This window comes from Pinus tabuliformis, chromosome 8 (genome assembly GCF_031772625.1).
Source record: "Pinus tabuliformis cultivar Carrire ecotype Pingquan chromosome 8, CPIR1, whole genome shotgun sequence".
In the NCBI taxonomy this organism is placed as follows: domain Eukaryota; kingdom Viridiplantae; phylum Streptophyta; class Pinopsida; order Pinales; family Pinaceae; genus Pinus; species Pinus tabuliformis.
Window position 1 is genome coordinate 626,923,028 of NC_142294.1, and position 20,797 is coordinate 626,943,824.

General features: G+C 39.6%; 1 protein-coding gene and 1 long non-coding RNA gene across 4 annotated transcripts in view; one reads left to right on the plus strand and one right to left on the minus strand.

Annotated features, from left to right (window-relative positions):
* LOC149237061 (uncharacterized) overlaps positions 1-8,488 on the plus strand; it is a 104,177-nt gene extending 95,689 nt beyond the window's left edge. For both annotated transcript variants that reach the window (XR_016245230.1, XR_016245229.1), the window contains exon 2: positions 8,184-8,488. This is a non-coding gene — a long non-coding RNA (uncharacterized LOC149237061). The remainder of the gene's footprint in view (positions 1-8,183) is intronic.
* The window catches only part of LOC149237060 (uncharacterized), a 162,954-nt gene that overhangs the window by 107,691 nt on the left and 34,466 nt on the right, over positions 1-20,797 (minus strand). For both annotated transcript variants that reach the window (XM_089366736.1, XM_089366735.1), the window contains exon 2: positions 6,797-6,831. In XM_089366736.1, coding sequence (XP_089222862.1) covers positions 6,797-6,831 — 35 coding nt within the window. The remainder of the gene's footprint in view (positions 1-6,796; positions 6,832-20,797) is intronic.

Here is a 20,797-nt window from a genome sequence, read left to right on the forward strand (position 1 = left end):
TTTTACCTTTCATGTAGTTGCGTCAACCTCCAGGGCAAAGTTTCTTGCCAGACTTAAGGATGAGGATATGAGGGTTCCAATCCCAATGAACCAATGACAGGCACAGCAAAACCAAAGGATGGATATGAAATCAAGGGAATGGTGAAGAGTTGTAAGTATGGAGTAGTTATGGGCACGATACTTCAGTCCAAGTTTTTCCAGATTTGAGGCTTTTACGACCTAAGTTCTATTGGGAAGTTGTTTCCAAATCCATCACATTAGAGTTTGGAGTTATCGAAATTTTGAACCTGCTCATGAGGTTCATGATTAGGATGAGGATGTGAAAAATTTGATCATGCCAAGAAGTAATAAATAGGAAAGAAGGAGGACAAGGGAGAAAAAGAACCGACACAGAAGGAAGAACCCTAAGAGTCCTAGAAAAATAAAAAGACAAATGAAGAGAAAGCAAAATCAAAATTATTAGAGTATTATGATTAATAGGAAAGAATCTAATATGAATAACAATAATTATATTTAAACATAATAGAAATAATAAATATTCATATTAATTTTAATAATAATATTAATTACTACTCATTAATAATACTTGTACTGTGCTAAATACCTAAGATTAATATAAATGCTTCATAGTTTAAATATAACACTACCAATACTCAATTACTTGAAACTTAATATTACTAATATATACTCCATCTTAATAAGTTAATATAATGTTATTCATTTTAATATTAATACTTAATGCTCATATTAATATTAATATTCATACTTATTAATACATAATAATCTATACAATACGTATTGAGTACTAATTGTAACTTAATAGTAATACATAATGCACATATTAATATTAATATGAATGCTTATTAATATCTATACTATACTTATTAATAGATATTTAATGTTTAATAGTTAGTTACTTATACTAGTATTTAAAACTTAATATAACCCAATATACTAATATATAAAAACTATTATATTAATAGTACTCATATTAATATTAATATCAGTGCTAATTAATACGTGTACTATACTTATTACCTAATATTAATGTATGTATTTAATATTAAATAGAAAGGCCTATCGCCTTGAAATTGATAAAAGGGAGGATAAGGAAGGATCAAACAAATGGAGAAACTAAGAAGAGGAGCCGGAAGAAGACAAAAAGCAGAAGGAAAAGAAGAGGTCCCACTGGACTAGGGTCAAAAACTAACCCCCCTAGTAAGGTGAGAGAACAAGTTTACAGTCAAGATCGGTCAATCATCCAAATCACCCCTTAATCCATGTTAGAATGCCCAAAACATTAAGTAAAAGCACATGATTGCAAAATGGATAAAGTACTTGTTGAGTAGTGACCCACCTTCCTACAAGAGGAATGTCGGATGGGGAGAGGTTTCTGACCAGTGCAAATGGCAAAGGAATGTGGCATATCATAATATATTGAGCAATGTAGGGTCGTTGGTTGGGTAACTGTCCAAAGTAGGAGAAAAATTTATCCTTTATGGTTAACAACTTTTTGGTGGGTAACATTGTATATGGAACAGTGTGTTGCATTTTTTAATGCCCTATGCAATGTAGTAAGTTGTAAATTTATTGTTGACATATTCACCTCCACTATTTGTTCTTAACCTTTGCAGTTGATGTCTAGATTGTTTTTCTCCAAGAACCTTGTAGGACAAAAACAAGTCAAAACGTCGCTCTTAAGTTTTAAGAAATAAATCCAAGTGCGTATGGAGAAGTCATCAATGAAAGTTAAGAGGTACTTGAACCCAGAGAAGGAAGGAGAAGAAAGTGGACCACGTATATAATTGTGAACAAGTTGTAATGGGGTTGAAGCATACCAAGAGGTGTATTTGTCAAAAATGTCCCAATGATGTTTGCCAAGAACACAACCGGCACAAACACCATCTTTGCAGGGAACGAGGTGAAGACCAACCACCATATTTTGATTACATAGTTGTTGTAGTGTGTCATACTTGAGATGACTAGATTGCTCATGTCAAAGTTTGCTCAAGTTCACTATGGGCAATAAAAACTAAGGTAAAAGATGATGATCCAAAGTTGTCAAACTTGTACAGCCGGGTAATATCATCAACTATTCCACTTGCAAGGACATGCTTAGGATATTTAAACCTTTTACAACTTGGTGAGGTGAAAACTCTATTGTTTTACCTTCACCTAAATGAGTGATCTAATATACTGATAGAAGGTTGTAGGAAAGACTTGGAACACATAATACATCATTGAAATGACCATTATCTACTTGAATTGTTCCAGACCCTACAACACTAAGAGATCTATCATCACCAACAAATATTTGTTTGGTGTTACAATCATTAAGAGCAAAAAAAATGGCTTTATCCTTAGCCATATGATAAGGATCTCTAGAATCAATAAGCCAATCATTAGAAGAAGTAGAGGTTGCATTGAAGGAGAAACCAAAAGCAGAAAGTGCATGTCCATGATAAGAAGTGCTAGAAGAAGAATCAAGGTTGACATTATGCTTCTCCATTACTGCTTCCAAGGCCTCCATCTTTTTAAAACATGATCGCCTTTCCCATAGTAGTTACAATGTTTGTCAATCTTCTTACTCTTCAATTTTGGTCCTTTGTCACAATTAGGACTTGAGGCTAGATAATAGGGTTTGGAACCTTTATTTTGCTTGTTGTTGCGAGGATGTTGCTTCTTTGGATGCTTGGTTTTATCTTTTTGTTTGGCCACTAAGGCCTTGTTAGATGTACATGCAATTCTAATCACTCCAATATGCAAGAGCTTGTCTTGCTCTCTAATCAAAAAGTCACAAAAAGTTTCAGGAGAAGGTTTTTTATACGTAACCCCGAGAGCTTCTCTAGTGGCAAAAAATGCAGATACAAAAACAAAATATGTAGAAGCAAGCTTTGAAAGAATAATATATGTGCAATGTTCCTCATCTAGATCAACTTGACAGTGTTTAAGCAAATGTCCAAGTGTTTTAAACTTGGATAAGTAATTTTCAATGCAAGAGAAATCATTAGGACTTAAATTCATGACCTGATTTTCAAGTTGATGAGATCTAATAATATTAGGTTCACCAAATATCTTTTTCAATTTTTCTCGGGCTTCATTTAGAGCATCAATTCCTTGAATGTGAAATCAAAAATCAGGAGAAATAGACATTTTGATTAATCCATGTGCTTCATCATTCCTATTATCCCATTTGGATTTCTTATCAGCATCAATCGGGGCATTTTCTTGTCCCAAGGTAATCTAGTACAATCCTTTACTTCTTAATACACTATCCATGTGGGATTTTCATGAGAAGTAAGTGGTATTGATAAGCAAAAGTTCACTTGGAGTGTTCATATTTAAATATGTAGATAATATGGTTTCAAACATTGAAATTGACTATATGGATGGAAAGATCTCAAAAAAGTAGGTTGTTTCAAAAAAACGGCATTGAAAACGGACTTTGTATGTGAAAGTTTTGTTCACTTTTACAAATAAATTACTTTATGAAGTGACCTACTTTTATAAAAGAAGTGAAAATCCCTTTTACAATGAAATTACTTTATAAATTAAAGTTGTATGCAAAAATAACTTTAAAAAGATTAAAGCTATTTTATAGTGATTCACTTTTATATGACAAGTGAAATACACTTTACAATAAAGTTATGAAATAACTTAAGTTTGCATGAACTTTTTCAAAAAGTAACTTAAAAAAAAAAGATTTGAACTCAAGACATCTTACTAAATAAAGTAACTTTTAACCAAGTGAGCTAGTGAAAAATACACAACAATAGTAGTGGAGGAGGGTGGGGGTGTTGATGGTGTTGGTTTTGTTGTCGGAGCTCTTCCTTGAACTGCCTAATTGCCAAAAAAGATGTGCTAATCCAAAAACAAACAACAATTCGAAAAAAAAATACAAAACTCAACAATGGGATTAGATCTTGGTTAGCTTACCCAAAAAATGCAAGTTTTCTCCCTGTTTTTTATTTGCCGAGGTTGCACAAAGTGCACAGCAAAGAGCATATGCAGTCAAGAAAATACTTTTTGCTCTGTTTATGATTTGCCAAGATCGCAGAGGAGTGCAAGGCAAAGAGCATACGTATACCAAAAAGAGTATCAAACCAAGAATATAAAACAGAAAACTGAAATATGAACTCCGTAAAAAATCAAAAAAATGGTGTATTTACATTGTATACATCTAGATTCGGCAAAAAATGTTGTATCCCAGGCAAACGGGCACCTTTTCAAATGGAACGAAAGGCGTTGTTAGCTGAAAATAGTGTTCTAAACGTAACGAAATAGTTTGTTTAAGCCAAAACAATACAGAAATAGCAAATCTCAAAAATGGGGCAACACGAGCTTCAAAATCTCAATCACCAAGGTAGCAGTTCTTCCAACAAGACCTGATTCCATGTGCGGGTAAATAGGGTATTCCATAAAGGATGAAAACCTTCAATAACCACTCACACAACTAGATCAAAGATCACAACACCAATATTTTTACGTGGTTAAAACCCTCTGAGAGGGAAACAGTTCATGGCCCTAGCCAACACAGCCACTTGAAGCAATTTTATTAATGCAAAAGAAAATATTTTACATAAAAGAGTTCTCACAATCAATCATTAGCCATGACCTTCCATGCCCTTTAAATAGAGATAATGGACCAATTGAATATTAAGTCACGAATTAATAGTCGTTAGTATTGAGGAGAATATGAATTGTCGGATCACTCTATGTCTAGAACATATCGTGACCATCAGATTACAATATGACTAATGCATACTAAAGAAACACACTTTTACCTAATATACACATTAAACCAAGTTGAACTTAACTAACTCCTACATGAATAAATATCCTAACAAATTTTACCTTGATTTGCTATTTTAATTGTTTATTTTTCACTTAAGAAATATTCTTTGATTGATTCAAGTAAATCCAAAGTGATATTTCTAGGGGATAAGTTGGATTTACCATTTAATTCAAGTCCAAAATCCAGTCCACAAACAATCTCTTACATAGACTTGTTATAAATTATAATCATATTGGGAAGTGTTTTATTGATCATATTTCAATTCTTAGTTGTAAATTGTAATCTAACCCTAAGTGTTCATGTTGATTGTATATCTTATCTTTGGGTTGATTTCTTTCTAATTTCTAATCTAAAATTCACATGTTGCTTGAATAAATCAGATCTACCAAATTGGACAAGTCAAGTCATACTTTGAACTTGTCTTCATTTAAACACAAATTTGAATTATTCATAAAGCTTTACACATTAAGATCAATTTGTGTCTTACTTCAAGTTTGCAATCCCTCGTGGTTTATCTTTCACTTGAAGTTATCTTTAATGCATAATTTGGGTTTATTACAAGTTGTGAATTCCTTTTCCAAATTCTTTTTTAGCCTAAATTCATTGTTTCAACGATTTACACTTGGGTTGTTAATTGATCTCTTACAAGTATGAATTTTCTCTTGCACATTAATCAAGCAGATTTGTAATTCCTCTCTTTAAGTTTAATATTACATCATTAAAGAGATTGAGCAATTGGTTGTCACCTTAGTGACCACTAAGGCTCAAATCTGGAAATTTTCTTTCATTACACATAACAAACGAGCTTTTGAGCTTAATCAACTCATTTCTTCATTGCTCTAGCATCTAAGTGAATTAATGTGGTATATATTTATTTCATTAAGGATAAATCTAATTGTGTAAAGCATTATATCATTAAGCGTTAGATCCTTTATATGTTACATGCTATGTTTTTGTTGGATTTAATTCTTCATTATTAAAGTGAATCTTTTACATCTCTTAGTTAATCACAATTTACTTGGGCTCTCATAATAATCATTATACAATTGAGGAGTACCTCCCTTGGCCTCTTGAGAGCTGCCCAAAAGTGAAGAAGAGTTTGTATTGAAGTGATGCTAATACAACTCCTATCTGTTACCCCAAGGTGGCATCTATGGATTGGGCCTTTCCACTTAGATGTTAGTTTATGTGGTAACAGGTACAACATGATCTAGGTGGAAAATGGGAAATGAAGTTCATCTCTCATAATAATTATCATCCAATTGAGGGATATTCCCCTTGAACTCTTGAGGGCTGCCCAAAAGTGAAGAGTTTGTATTGAGGTAACAATGATACAACTCCCATCCATTACCCCAAGGTTGCATCCATGGATTGGGCTTTTTCACTCAGATATTAGTTTACGTGGTAATACGTACAACATGATCTAGGTGGAAACGGGATATAAATTTCTCTTTTCATAATTAAAAGAGGATGATCCAACAAGTAGGCATGAGCACGTGGGATGTGATTGGAAAGACTAGGGATTTCCTTCTGGAAAAGACGGTGTCCAGCAACATTTCATAAGACACCCAATCAGTTCCATTTGGGATATATGACAACATTCAGATCAGAAATGGTTACGGAGATGTCAGTCATGGCATTTTTAGAAAAGGCATAGATTCTCTTGATAGTGGTGCCAAAGCAGGCATGCCACCTTTCCAAGTTTATGTGAGAGGGAACCTGTATGACTGCCCTTTGGCTTCATTATGCATCATTCTCGATGTACGTTTTAGTGTTTTAGAAATAAAATATAAAATGCATTCACCACCTTCCTCAAAAAAGATAGTTTTGATGTCCACGGGGTCTTGGATAGACGGTGATCGGGTGCGCTGCTAAGATACTCCTAGATGTTAAGTCACCGGTTCAATTCCCGCCCTATTTGGGTGTTATTCTTGGACATGACCATGACGTAGCCTCACCAATGCCAAAGTTACAAAAAAAAAAGATAGTTTTGATATATACCTCCAAAACCTTTAATACCAAGACCATTTGGAATCCTGTAGAAAGAAAAACAATACATTAGGGCACCTTATATATGAAAGTTAGAGAAAAGAAAAAAATGAAAGCCATTTACACAAATTTGAGAAGTAAAACTAAAAAATAAGACAATCAGAGACACTTTTTAAATTGTAAATATAGATAGGCAGTTATCTTTAATGGAAGAAAAAAAATCAATATGAAATAATGATTGTCGTCCGAACCTACCACAAAGTTTGTCAAGTTCAAAGATGTCATTGACTAATCTGTTTCACTTGTATGTACGAATTGTCAAAATATGGTATATACATCCTAAATGCCAAGAGTTATTCTGAAAACTCCAAAGCCCTTCAAAAATAGTTATTCACATCTCGTAAGGGTTCCAACTCTCTACCTTCAAATGACAGGCAAACAGAAATTTTCTTTTTCCAATAGAAGTTCATGAATTGTAAAGGTTTTCAACTTCATAGCTTCTTATTTAGCTTTCATAAATTTTCCCGAGGAGAATTGCTCTGAACTGGCCAAAAAGAAGTAAACCATACAAAGTGTCACTTACATAGCAGGAAGATATTTATTATTTTCCTATCAAATTTCATCCCCAATTTGGAGACCTCAATGCATGACCAATCTGATTGTATGCAACCATAAAATGATCCTGATACAACTACAAATGCACTACAGGAAACTTACTTAAGCACTAAATGGCGTTAGAATATGAAACAGTCAATTTTACTTCAGTGGCCAGCCACAAAACTTACACCATCGTAGATAAATACAGTTAAAATCTAGTTACCAGAGAAGAACTCATAATCTAATACAACAAATCTTGTAGTTCCATTTCCACTCTCATATGGGGTGACTAATGCTAGAAATTTAAAATGATCTTCTCTTTACAATTGCAGTCACCAGTTACAGAAGATGGTATTAGTCAATAAACTGAAGCAGAAACTACCGTGGCATTGAATATGTCAACAAATTCAGATAACAGACAATGCAGACTCCAGATTTCCAGTTAATTGCATAATGTATCTTCCAAATACATTCTAAAGCATTGAGTATTGAAGCATTAAATTTTGCAAAGGAAAGCAACCTCAAACTGTCTACAGATTTTCTAGCTAATGAAGTGATAGATAGGTTTAGAAACTTCGGCTCTAACTTCATTATTATGGTAGATTCATTATAAGATTGTAATAAAACATCCAGAGACCCAATGTAAATTCCATTTTTATTTGTTGTTAATCAAAATTTCACTTAATCTGTTGTCCGATGGAAAGACTTAATAGTCCACTTTATTTATCATCTTATATATAACTTCCCTACTGCAGGTTCTTTTCACCCACTGATTAACCTGTCTATCGTGTGTAATGTGCAGGGTAGCCACAAAGTGCTTCAAGCCTCAGAAGCACCCAAACTTGCATCCACAAAAAGGATAGCTGCTCGGGACTTTTCGTAAGACGCAAAATGTTTTGAATTGGGAACCCATCTCTACTTAAATGTTGTAACAGCGCAATGCTCTGCCCACGTGTAGATTTTTTTTCCTTGAGTAGGATATCTATCAAAACTCATTTAAAAGAATTTGCCACATGTTGGATCTACTAGTTATGGTTATACTTCAGACTTAATAAATGTGAAAATGCTCAAGAAAACCACAGTTAAGTGGGGTAGAAGCAGCTTGAAAACCACAGTACCTGTGTTACAGGCCGAGCTCTTGTCCACAAAGCTGTTTACTAATACACAAGTAACGTATGTGATTTTGGATTAACCAACGAGGGCATGGCTGTTAGAAACTAAAATTCATATTTTTGAAGAGCTTGAGTTGGACTCTTAACAAAACTTGGGTGTTTCAAAACTCATCAACCATACCTCAAAGGGAAATGTTCTTCTAACTTCGTGAGACTTCATGCCATACAAATTTTATACCATGCATAACTAATTCTAATATATGTGTTAGAAGTTAGAACACTAATTTTGGTTCATAAAAGAAAGCAGGGAAAATAATCAAACACAATGGAAGTCTCACATTTATAATCCTTTGTGATAGTTTATGCCAGGCAGAAAGGAAAAATATCAATGTGCAAGGGCAAATCTCTTTGAGAGGAAGTCAGCCCCTCTTCGAGTAAAATTAAGTGTCAGTTGACCCCCACATCAGGGAGTAGATTAAGGTATGATTGGGTAGAATCAAGCCAATCTAGGTAGAATTTAAAGTTGGCAGACCTAGGGGATTAATCAATTTCTAATTAATATAAATACTTTAGAAAATGCCTCATTTTGACATGATTCCATACTTTGATCTTTGTTAGTCTACAATTTTCCATAGCCATTACATAATAGTTGGGACTTTGCATCATGAATTGCTGTAGGAGTTCAACACTGCAATTTAGATTTGCATTCTAGTTTATTTCAACCATATTTTGTGATGTCCCTAACTAAGATTCCGCCAATAGTTCTCAGAATACTTTTTTACAAACACCTTTCATGCAGATAGCCTGTTAAACACTTAGAATGTAAGACAAAGAACCCTTTTACTGTTGTCATTTCGTCAAACAGTTGATGTGCACACTAGGACTCAGGTATATGCACAGATATTTTTGTTAAATTCTTACTCAGCAAACAAATGCCATGAGACTCAGCCAACCTTTTATTATAAAACAAACAGCTTGTCTGCAAACTTGGCACAACCTATTACTTGATAAATAATTCGAATAATTCCAAATAAGCAGTGCAAAACACAGCCAGTTTCTTAATAATATAGAACAGATCAGTACAGAACAATTATTTTATTAGAACCTAGCACTGTTTAGCTATTTCAATGGCTGGAAGTGATGGTGCTGGAGATGGAAATATACTACCTCCAAAGAGGGTTTTCTGGTCCACCAATCGATCCCTGAAATGCACCAATCTGCTACAGCAACTTACTCAACTGTTCCTCCATAAATCCTTACAGGAAATTCGTCCCTTGGCCACAGATTGGTTTTTTTTGTACCTAGAGGAATCGGCAACTGGCCTGGTCTCGTACTCGCATGACAGTGGACACAGGGTCGATTCCAACTGCTACCACTATAACCTCTAGGTACCTACGTATGTCCCTTCCGCAGGCACAGGTGAATTAGGGGGGATTGAACCTCAAACATCCTTGCACATAACACTTCATTTTCACAGCCATCACCAATTGGGCCACCCACCGAGGGCTCCCTTGGCCACAGATTGTTACAGCACCTGTTCTGCTATAATAGATGACTGAACTCGTCCTCAAAATTAAAGAAATTGGCCTGGGAAATGAGGAGGTAATTATGCCCGCACAAGACAATCAAACTCAGCCACTGGAAGGCAGATCTCAGTTGTTACTTTATCTTCTTGCTGTAGGGGATTAACTGATCCTATTGTAGAGGAACTCTGCCCTGTTTTGGAGACATGTGGCCTGCTGCCAATCAGGATGTTCAGATCTGTTTTGTGGCCCTGAACTCGGCCATCTATCCTGCTCAAATTCGGCTTCTTAAGGGTGAGAAATATACCCTGAAATGGGCTGCTCAGGAACACCAACTTGGCCTATTTTGAAGATCAGATATAAGCTTGATTTGTGCTGTTATGGCAGTCAACTCAATCCTCCTTCCAATGTGGCTATTCAACCTGCCTATTTATGGATCTAGGCATCTAGAAGACCGAATACTCGGGAGTCAGCCTCCCCTTCACATAATAACACTGGGTATATGCAGAAACATATATAAACCCTTCAACTCGGTCTAAAAAAGATGTATTCGATCTACAAAATTTAAGTTGCTGCTACAGGAACTCGATTTCAGAGCTATAATTCGACCCCTTCCACAGCCAACCTGTCCTCCAGATTTGTTCATGGAACTCAGCCTACAAACAAGATAGATTCGACCCCTAGAAGAATAGACCTGAGCCCTCCAACTGACTACTACAACCTGCAAACAAAATATAATTTTGATCTACTCGTAAAAGACTCCTTCACCTGAAGATAAGTCCCAAGATTTGGCATGCTTGGCTGGATAATAAGCTGATGTTATGGCCTCCAAGGATGTATGCAGTAAGCACTGAATTCAGCCTCTTAAGTCCTACTTCTTCAAGCATTATGTGTTGAAATTGTAACTAGGGTCGTTCTTCATAATTGTCATTGTACTTGTATCAATATGTATTTTATGTAAAATACATATCAATGAGCTGTTGATTTGTGGTAGCATCGGATGTGCTCTAGCCATGAAAATTGGTGGAGAGGCTAAAGCATGTGAGATCTCCAAGACCCAGAAATGGTTTGGGAAAGTTCCACCCGGTTAGAGAGATATTAAAATAATTAATATTTTTAATGGGGTTCCTAATTCTAAACTTTGGAAAATTAAAATATTAATGGGTATTAATATAAAAATGGGTGAGAATGTTCCAAATGACATGGGTCAAGCCAAATCTAATCTTAGCCGTTGATTAGAGACTTAATCTCAGTCATTGAAGACTCAACAGCGAAATTATACGAGGAGGCTTGAGGGTCAGTTGGAGATACACCAAGATTGATCGGTCAGTTCGCTTTTCTGGAGCAGGGTTTGCTGAGAAAATTTGAAGAAGTGATGTAATTTGCAGTGAGTACATAGCAGAGAGGCAGAGATAGTGCCAAAGGATCAGTGCAGTGACTGAGGAGGCTACGCAGAGGCAGCAGGAGCCATGCAAAGGCAGCTAGAGACTACGCAGAGGCTAAGGGGCCTGCGTGGGTGACGCAAAAGACCAGAGAGCTGAGGCAGAGAGGCAAAGGGCTGACGCAGGGGGTTCCAGAGCTACGCAGAGTCTAGCAGGGCCAACGCAAAGCCTTGGAGAAGCGTCGAAAGGATTTTCGTGGGGCAGCTAGTGCTGAGAAGCTGAATATCTGCTTCCGAGAAGACATATTACTGCCATGTAGAATCTCTGTTGGGTGAGCCAGTTTGGCACCCTAGTTGTACTCAAGAAATTTGCATAATAATAAAACCCTCAGAACTGCTGCACTGGTTTTCCCGCATTGGGTTTTTCCGGGGACGATTGTCCAAAAATAACAGTGTCCCTTGTGTGTTTGTCTATTATTTCAGTTGATGATCTGTATATGAGTTGAGACTGCATTTGTGTTTATTTTCAATATTTATATGGATAAATAACTTGTTAAGGAATAAACAAGTAGGTGAAATAAACCAGATAATGCAGTAGGAATTTTTGACGTGTCAGAGTTAGAAATTTCAAAATGAGCATCTTTGTCATCATTGAATATCATTACCCCTAGGTCTAGGTCTCTTCATAGGTCTTTCTTGGAGAGCCATTACCTTCTTTTGAAGCACTGAACCTTCATTTTAAGCCTCCCCTTAGAATGGGCCTTGGAAATCACATTGCACCTTACCATTGATCTCATCATTTTAGGTGATTTCCCTCATACCGGGACTCCTCCCATGTGCAAAAGTCTGTAAAGAGCAAGGGACATTGTGAGTCTTTGTCCCATTGTTGTCGCTTGGTCTAGTATTTGTCCCTTAGGTAACCCTCCTACGACCCCTACTAGATTGTGTGACAACATGCCCCTTACCGTAGTTGTTGTCACAAATGAAACATAGTCCCTTTGCTCTTCTTTTAGTTTCAACCATTTGTTGAGGTGTCAACCTTGGTTAGGAGAGGGAGCATGATGTTCTCTATAGTTGTTAATGACCACTCTTCTCGTAGCCACATTTTTACTTTCAACTTTCATTGTCATACTAAAAGCATACTCTAGGGATTTAGATTCAAAGAGATGCACTTCATGTTGGATGCTTTCCCTCAAAGTTCCCATAAAGAGGTCTAACAAATTATCCTACCGAATGTTCTTTATCTTGAGACTCAACTTTTGAAACTGTTGAATGTGCTCTGTAATTAGACCTTTGCTGAAGATTAACCAATTGACTAAATAATGTATTTCTCTTAATATCCCCATTTCCTCTGTAAAAATGGACCAAGATACAATAGAATCATTTTTCCTTCACAAAGCCATTGATATTGTTACTACTCAAACTAGCAGGAGGCCTAAAAGGGGATCCTTAAAAGGAAAATGCTAGGCCAAGGGAAACAAATGGAGACTTAGCCCACTGTCACCTCAGCTAAGGCTCCCTTCTATTTACAAGCTTTCACTTTCACCGATGGGAGGAGACCTGGTATGTATGGAGTCACCAATGAAGGATAAGTCAATGAATAGATATCAGTGACCCAAATAATCTCTTTCCCAAAAGAGCTTGAAGGATGGAGCTTGCTTGCTTTCTAAGCAAGGTATTATGTATTCTAGGTAAAGGAAAGGAGGATTTGAGGGTTAGGTTTATGGGATGTGACCTCTGGAGGAGCTTCCCAATCCCTAAAATCCTTGTTGCAATTGGTATCCCGGATGGTTCTTGAAGAATATCTTTTCAAAGGAATGTGACCACATGGGATCAAGTGGACCCAGTCTAGGGTATGAGGAAAGAATATAGCAACCGATGATATTCTTACCCTAGACAAGGTGGGGGAAAGGATTAAAGAAAAAATATTCACTTGAAGGTGTTGGTTTGACCCTATGAGGTACTAGCCTTGGGGATGCCAAGGAAAAATTTGATCCCAGAGCTAGGGCTTGCCTTTTCTCTCAACTCCACCGTTGGAATGGCTTCAAAATTGGAGGAGAGCTTGAGCAAACACCAGCGCAGGAGACCCTAGGAGATCGAACTTCTTGGAGGGCTAGCTTGTTGGGAAATTGATACCCTAGGTACCCTAGCTTGGCTAGACCTAGAAAGAGTTGAAATAATGTGATTTTTAGTGACCACCCTTGGTAGATCAGTGCCTTAATCTTTGGGAGAATGGAGTCTATGATGAGTATGAGTAGGATTTCTTGGTTCCCAGTCAAGGAAGCCTCAAGACCACTTCGCTAGCCTTCTCGGTCAAGGAGAAGCAATCTTGCAGCTTTTATACTTGATGTGCAAAGGAAATGGTTTATCAAAGTCAAATTCTTTGATAGAATTAACCCTCGGAGGTTTCGTTCATATTGCAAGGCCCATACATTGGGAGATGCTATAATAGAGACAAAAATCCACAATTTTAAGCAATAAATGCATGCAGCAATTAGCTCTAGAACAGCGAAAATCCCAATCCAATGTATATGACAAAGTAAAACAAGAATAACATTAAAAGCATGTACTTACATGTAACAGAATATATCCAACCGTTCACAATTGACAAGAGAGAAGCTCCAAGAGAAGATAAACCAATACATAAAAGCTCCAATTCATCCTCCTGAAAAAGTGTGAAATTCTCTAAAGAAGAGAGAGATCCGAACCAAAGTGTTGATGAGCAAATAAGCTCATCTCACTTGTATTTCTACACAACTTAGGAGTTCGAATTAGCCTCCTTGGCCTACATAAGCCCCAAAAATAAAATAATTTTCTAATAATTCAACTTTTGGTAACAAGCCCACCAAACTAGCTCATAAATGAAAGATTAAGCCTCTCAAGAGGCCAAATAGTAATCTATGCATGTTTTAGGGCCCTCTAAGAGGCCTAATGAGGTCCATGGGTGCCACAATGAAGAATAGGACCCTCAAAAGCAGTGGACAAGGGGTTGGCCCTTGTAATAACTTGTGGTGCTTGCAATGACATGTGGGGGCACACAAGTGTCCTCCAAAGTCCAAACAAATTGACGATGCCTGTAGATCGCCTGCAAGGGCTAGGATGATGGTGTAGGTGATGCCACATCATCGTGCAAGTCCTAGATCATCTACCAAGTGTATGGTGCAAATATGGGGCCAGTTGGGCATGATGGATCAGGTGCATCTTCCTCGTCCAATAAGTGAACCACGAGCAATCTCTTAATGGTTGTGGGGGTCCATGGAGTATTGATTGTTATTGTGGAGACCCATGGCTCTTAACACACACCCTACATGTGCCAATATAGCCCTCTAGAGGACTAGTACCCGTATAGGGAGACCAAACCCAAAATGGAAACCGTTTGCAATCCTGCATAAGATCCAACGCGTCCCCTAACCTTCTAGTACAACAAGTCATTAGAGAAATCGAATAAATGAACTTACCAATCATGGACTAAAAGTGGGGACTTCATAATGGCCTGCCCTTCCATAATGGGCTTCGAGATGTGCCAATGCCTCTTGAACTCCAAAAGGGGTTAACCAATAATCATATTAGGTGGTTTCTACTTCTAAAGGGGATAATATAGTCAAGGTACATCCCTCAAAAGGTGTTGGCATATGAAAAATGGGTGAATGAAGTAGGGGATGAGAAGGGGCAACCCTGGGTCACGCGTTAGGGGTACAAGGATAGCTAATAAGAGGGAAGCCCACACTTGGGTTTATGATGTATAGGAGATAGCAGCCGCGGTACATGAGGTGCCCCGACCTTGATTTTTCCACCCTTCTTTATATGCCTTTTTCCTTTTTATGATTTTCTTTGATTAATTGCTCGGGGCTCAAGGGGTAAGAGCATGATGTATAAGATATAGCAGTGAATACCCCCTTTTAAGGTGGGGTGGTTCATTGCCCACCAGGGGTTGGGACAATCATGGGTTCCTATATGATGAAGGAGGTTCATAAAACCTATAGGAACCAGGGTGATGGCCATGATGATGGGGTAGAGCTCATGTATTGGCTTTTGCCCACGTGCTAAATGTGTTTGTCCCAACCATCTTTTGCATTTTGTGGTACATTTTCCTGTTGAATGTGGCCATATATGCTTTTATCTTTCTTTTTAGCTGCATCAACCTCTGGGCTTCATTCCAGGCCATGACCCAAGGTGTGGGCAAAGGAGAAGGGGCATGCTAACCCTATGTGGACCCAATGGAGGAATCTGGACCCAAGTGGGAGTATGATGAATGGGGTAATAATGAATGGAAAGAGGGTAATATAAACGGATAAGGGAGTGGGACCACACAACCAAAATCGGGGTTCCCATGAAATACCATCCCTAGAGCCAAATGGTCAGTAAAAGAGATCCCACGGGACTAGAATCCAAGGTTAATACCTAAAAGGGGTCTAGGGGACAAAAGCACAAACCTAGCCCATTATTTTCGTCGAATCCCCCCATTAATCCATGCCCAAAAGTGTCCATGATAAGCAAACTACAATACTCAATTTCCAAATGACAAGGCATACCTTTAGGTTCGGGAGGCCCACCTTCAAACATACGATCATGGCAGATGGGCGAGGGACCACATGGCTGGCTTAGGTCACGAAGAAATGGCATAATGAACTAGTTGGTGGCTGCAAGGCGCCGTTGGCTGTCGACTGAGGACCATCTTGGAGAAAAAAAATTCTCCTAGGGATATTAACCACAAAATGGTGGGTAACAAATACCATACAAATTGATCTTGTCCTAAATACAAAGATACAATAGTTACCTTTTGTAAGGCTGACATTTGGTGTAGATCAAAGTATTGCTCCATCTAAAGTATCCATATCATAGGATCTTTACCATCAAACATCCTCTTATCAATCTTTGAAATGAAGTAGTTTCTTATTGTCGAGTTGAACCTTTGATGTTGTGGATCTTGGAGAGACGAATGATCGTGATTATGTGACTCAATATTTATGCTCTCCAATTGTGATTAAATATTCCCTATGTGATTGGGTCTCTGTTGACCACTTTGTGTCAATGACCCCACAGCAGTAAATCCCTTTTTTTGCAAAAGAGACCTATCATGTTCAAGTGTTCGGGCCTTTCATATTTCATCATCAGCCAACAGTTTTGTTAAAGATGTAAACCCATTCTGCATGGTTATAATGTAAATGATCTTAGTAAGACCATCATGTATGTAACAACCTAGGTAAGCATAGTATTTTGATGACGATTTCTACCTTAGGAGGTTTTTTGTCTCACTGATTCATCTGTGCCTCTAGACACAAATGATCGGCAGAGTTTTTCCCTCCAACCTCACCTGTTGGAGCCTTCATTAATTTTGAAGAGTTTTGACCAACCTTAGGGCGGGAAAGGACAAATGGCAGCAACGGTTGGACGGCGAAACAAACAGTTGCGGGAAGGTGATGGCAAGGTGGCAGCAGAAGGCAAAGGCAGCCGAGGAGACGGGAAGGTACAGAGGCAGCCAAGGAAGCAAGCAGTCGAGCAAGAACTGGCAGTCCAGGCAACCGGGAAGGATATAAAAAGAGGAAGAACATAAAGGAAGAGGTTGGTTTTTGTTGGTGTTGCTATTGTTGTTGTTGGGTTTCGTTGATCGTCGGGGTTGTTGTTGAGGACGAACCTGCCGGACACTGAAGGATTGGGCTACCGAGGAGGTACGCAGACATAAGAGCAGAAGGAGGAAGAGCTGGAAACTAAGGAACTAGGTTGCGGAGTAGGTCTAACCCGAGCTACTAAGCTGGGTATTTTATGTATTGTTGATGGCGAGAGGCCAAGTTATAATGTATTCTGTTCTGTCACTTTAATGTAATCCGAGTTGATGATTGTTAAGACTCGTAGTGTATTGCACATCATGTACTGTGGCTTATCAAAATTTTAAATAGTCTACTTGTTGCATGAAGTTGGTGCTTGCTAGATCAATACTAGTATGTTGTTAGCTCTGTGGTATGTATGATGAGTCCTTGTGTATGAGTTTAGGATATTATTATCTTTGTTCCATGTATTATGAGCGCATTTGGGTATGACCGCCTGTGTCTAACTTAGATCCCCTCAATTCCATGTTGATCCCTTCTCCCCTTTTGGTCGCGGCGCGCTTCGGATGAGACACTTTGCCCTTCGGGGTGAGGTGAAAATGCTAGCGCTTTCTAGACTACAGCGGACCATTGTTAGCCTTCCGTGCCTGAACCCAAGGTCTTTTCCCTGATGACTCATTCGAGCCAACAATGCTTTCGTCGCTGAGACCTGAAATTAGGAGAACTGGTTCAGAATATGGTGTCGAGGGTGTTTAAGAGAGAGATCAGAAACTGGTGGAATCACAAAATAGACCAATTTGTGGCAGAAAGAGCTCCCCGCAAGAATCAGTCGATCGGCAAGGTGCATAAGCAGATCCTATACGCTGATAACTTAGATGACCAATATGAAATTTTCTGGTGCAAATTCCCTGAGGACTTGTACAATTGGTTGAGGGAACTGAAGTGGCAAAGTCCTTCGAGCAGATCGACGAGAGCCTGCCATAGTTGGACTTTGTCCGAGACTGCACTATTACAATAGCTGGATAACGAGCGAACGAGAGCAGTTGATTTCTGGGTGAGAACTACGGTAGAAGGATACGTAGTTGAGTTTGCTGCAGAAAGCTATCAGTCCTACTCAAAGGTGGAGGTGGTGTTCAACTCCGAGCTAAGGGGGGAATTGATAGGGGAAATTTGACATGGATTAAGATGCTTTTTCTAGAAGAGGCATTGATATCTCTATCCACTATTGGGATGGAAGCATAAAACGCTAGTATCGGGGGAAGGAAATGAAGGGGAAAATGCTGCCCACAAGGGGATAGGGGTGTTGTGGGGGGATGGATGCAGAGGGATTAAAGAAAGTGAGGGATGTTAGAGAACAGAGAAGGGCATTGTTAGCCGATAAGTGGCAGGTAAGAGCAGCTCGGGCCCTAGGGAAAAGAAGGAGAGGGTCCTGCCCGATAGGAGTGGTGATGGAAAAACCCCGAGTTGAGATGAAGGGCGAAGAGGACGCTAGGGCACCAAAAGATGGGGCGAAAGGATGTCGGAATCGGGAAGAGGAGGAAAGGCATTCCCTGCAGGTTGCTGAAATAGGATTGCAATAGGGAACTGGAGGAGGACTATCTCGGAATGTTGCGGATTTGGGATCGCAACCGGGAACATATGGGGGATCCTCCCCGAAGGCTACGGAAGAAGAACCGCAAGATCAGCACCCATGCTGGCATGAAGATGACGACAACATGGGTGACAGAATGAGGAAGTTATTCGATGAGGAACCAGCATCCACCAAAGTTCTGTAGCCCCAACCCCAAAGCACAAGCGGCGTTTTCCCGACCTTCCCCTGGTACCTTATCACAAACCAAAAGAATTCATCTTTAACCTAACAAAAGCAGCGTAAGTATACAGGGCACGAGAAAAATACAGGACTGGTCTCAATACTAGGAGTGATACCAGAACCGGCTACAGTAGTAACTTGGGACTACAGGGGTCGCTACAGCCGGGAACCAACGGTTTTGTGTTATTAGCTAATATTCAGAGCAGTATGGCGGGATCATTTACAAGATACCCGGAGTTTGCAGGTAAGGGGAATGAGGATGTGGAGCAACACTGGTACCTCTGTGAAGCCATCTGGAGAGCCCGTCAGACTCCGGATAACGTTCGGGCGGTGGAATTCCAAACCACGCTAAGGGAACGGGCTCTATGCTGGTTCATAAAGTGGGCAGAGCAAAACCAGAACCCAACCATAGACGACATTAAGAGGGGATTTGTGCAAGAATTCAAGGTACCGCAAACTGATCAGCAAGGGCTATCAGAGTTGTGGGAAATTAAGCAGAGGGAGGGAGAGACTGCATGGGAGCTCATGCAAAGGTTTAAGGACGCCATTGCCAAGCTAAGTTATACTTTGGACCCAAACCACCAACAAGACTGGTTCATCAAGGCGCTCTTGCCCTTGACCAGGACACCGCTAACACAACAGAAGATAGGAACCCTGTAGGATGCCTTAGAGCAAGCATCGCGGATAGAAGTGATGGCAAGATATCCCCACGAATACCGGGGAGGCACAAGCCTGCAAGATCCAACAATCACGGGCTTGCAAAGCCAGATCACGAACCTGACCGAGAAGCTGAGGGATCTTCAGCCCGTACGACTGGCCAGGCCTAATGTTTGGTGCACCCATTGCCTGGTGGAGGGGCACATTGCGATGGAATGCCCACAACTGTGAGGTCTTAACCAAGCAGGAGGGGTGGCGGGGTCATCGGGAACCACTCCGACCGCAGGGGTTGCGGCCATCGGGGCGCAAGGACCCTTCCTAGGAAGGAATAACGCAGATTTCTGTGAAATTTGTAGAATGTATGGACACCTGCCGCAGATGTGTCCAGTGCTGCAAAAGTACTCTAGCATCCCCAATAACAACTACTGCAAGTTCTGCGCATCGACTACTCATCACACTAATCAATGTCGAGCGCTGGATGCTCTGGCAGAAAGATTGGACAGATCCACGTTCTGAGTCAATGAAGCAAATTGAGGGGGGCAAGGAGGAAATGGACACGGAGGGAGATCGGGGGGCAGAGGACCCCTAAGATGCTACAATTGCGATCAAGAAGGACATGTCGCAAGGGAATGCCCGCTCCCGAGAAGACCATGGTGTTCACAGTGCAGAGTTAACACCCACGCAACAGAAGACTGCCCAGAGCTCATCGCGAAATGGGAAGAGAGGACCAGACAGTGAGGGGCTAACCTGGTGAATGCCGAGCCTCGGACTGACAAGGGTCTCCCGCAACAAATATCAATATAGTCACTTGAGGAGGGAAGAAGACAGGGGAAGATTGCTACGCCGAGGAAACCCCGTGATCGTCAAAGCGGCATCACCACCAAAGGCATATCAACCCGAGTGCCAAAAGCAGTATTACCAAGAAGCAGCCAAATTGTTCAAAGGGATGACTGAAGATAGGGGCACCCGAGGTCCGCAAGTCTGTGAGCCTGGCCCTACCCAACCCATTGGGGAATGGTTTAAACTGTTCTTAAAAATTGTTGAAGATAAGACCATGCTAAGGGAATTATGGAAAAGCTTGAAAGTCGCGGTGTCCGTAGAGCGAGAGGATGCGGGACAACCTTGTGAAGTCTGGCCAGAGAAAGCCTCCAGGAGGGTGAAGCGAAATAAGAAGAGAAGTGGGAAGGAATTCTGAATCAATGCGCAGGTGGCAGGATTCCAGATAAAGGACACCATTCTAGATCTAGGATCGGATGTAAACATCCTACCTCGGAAGACCTGGGAGGCAATGGGGAAGCCGCAACTGAAGTATTCGCCAATTCAGTTGAGAATGGCAAATCAATACTGTATACTGCCCATCGAAAGATTGGAGAATGTAGAGGTCGAT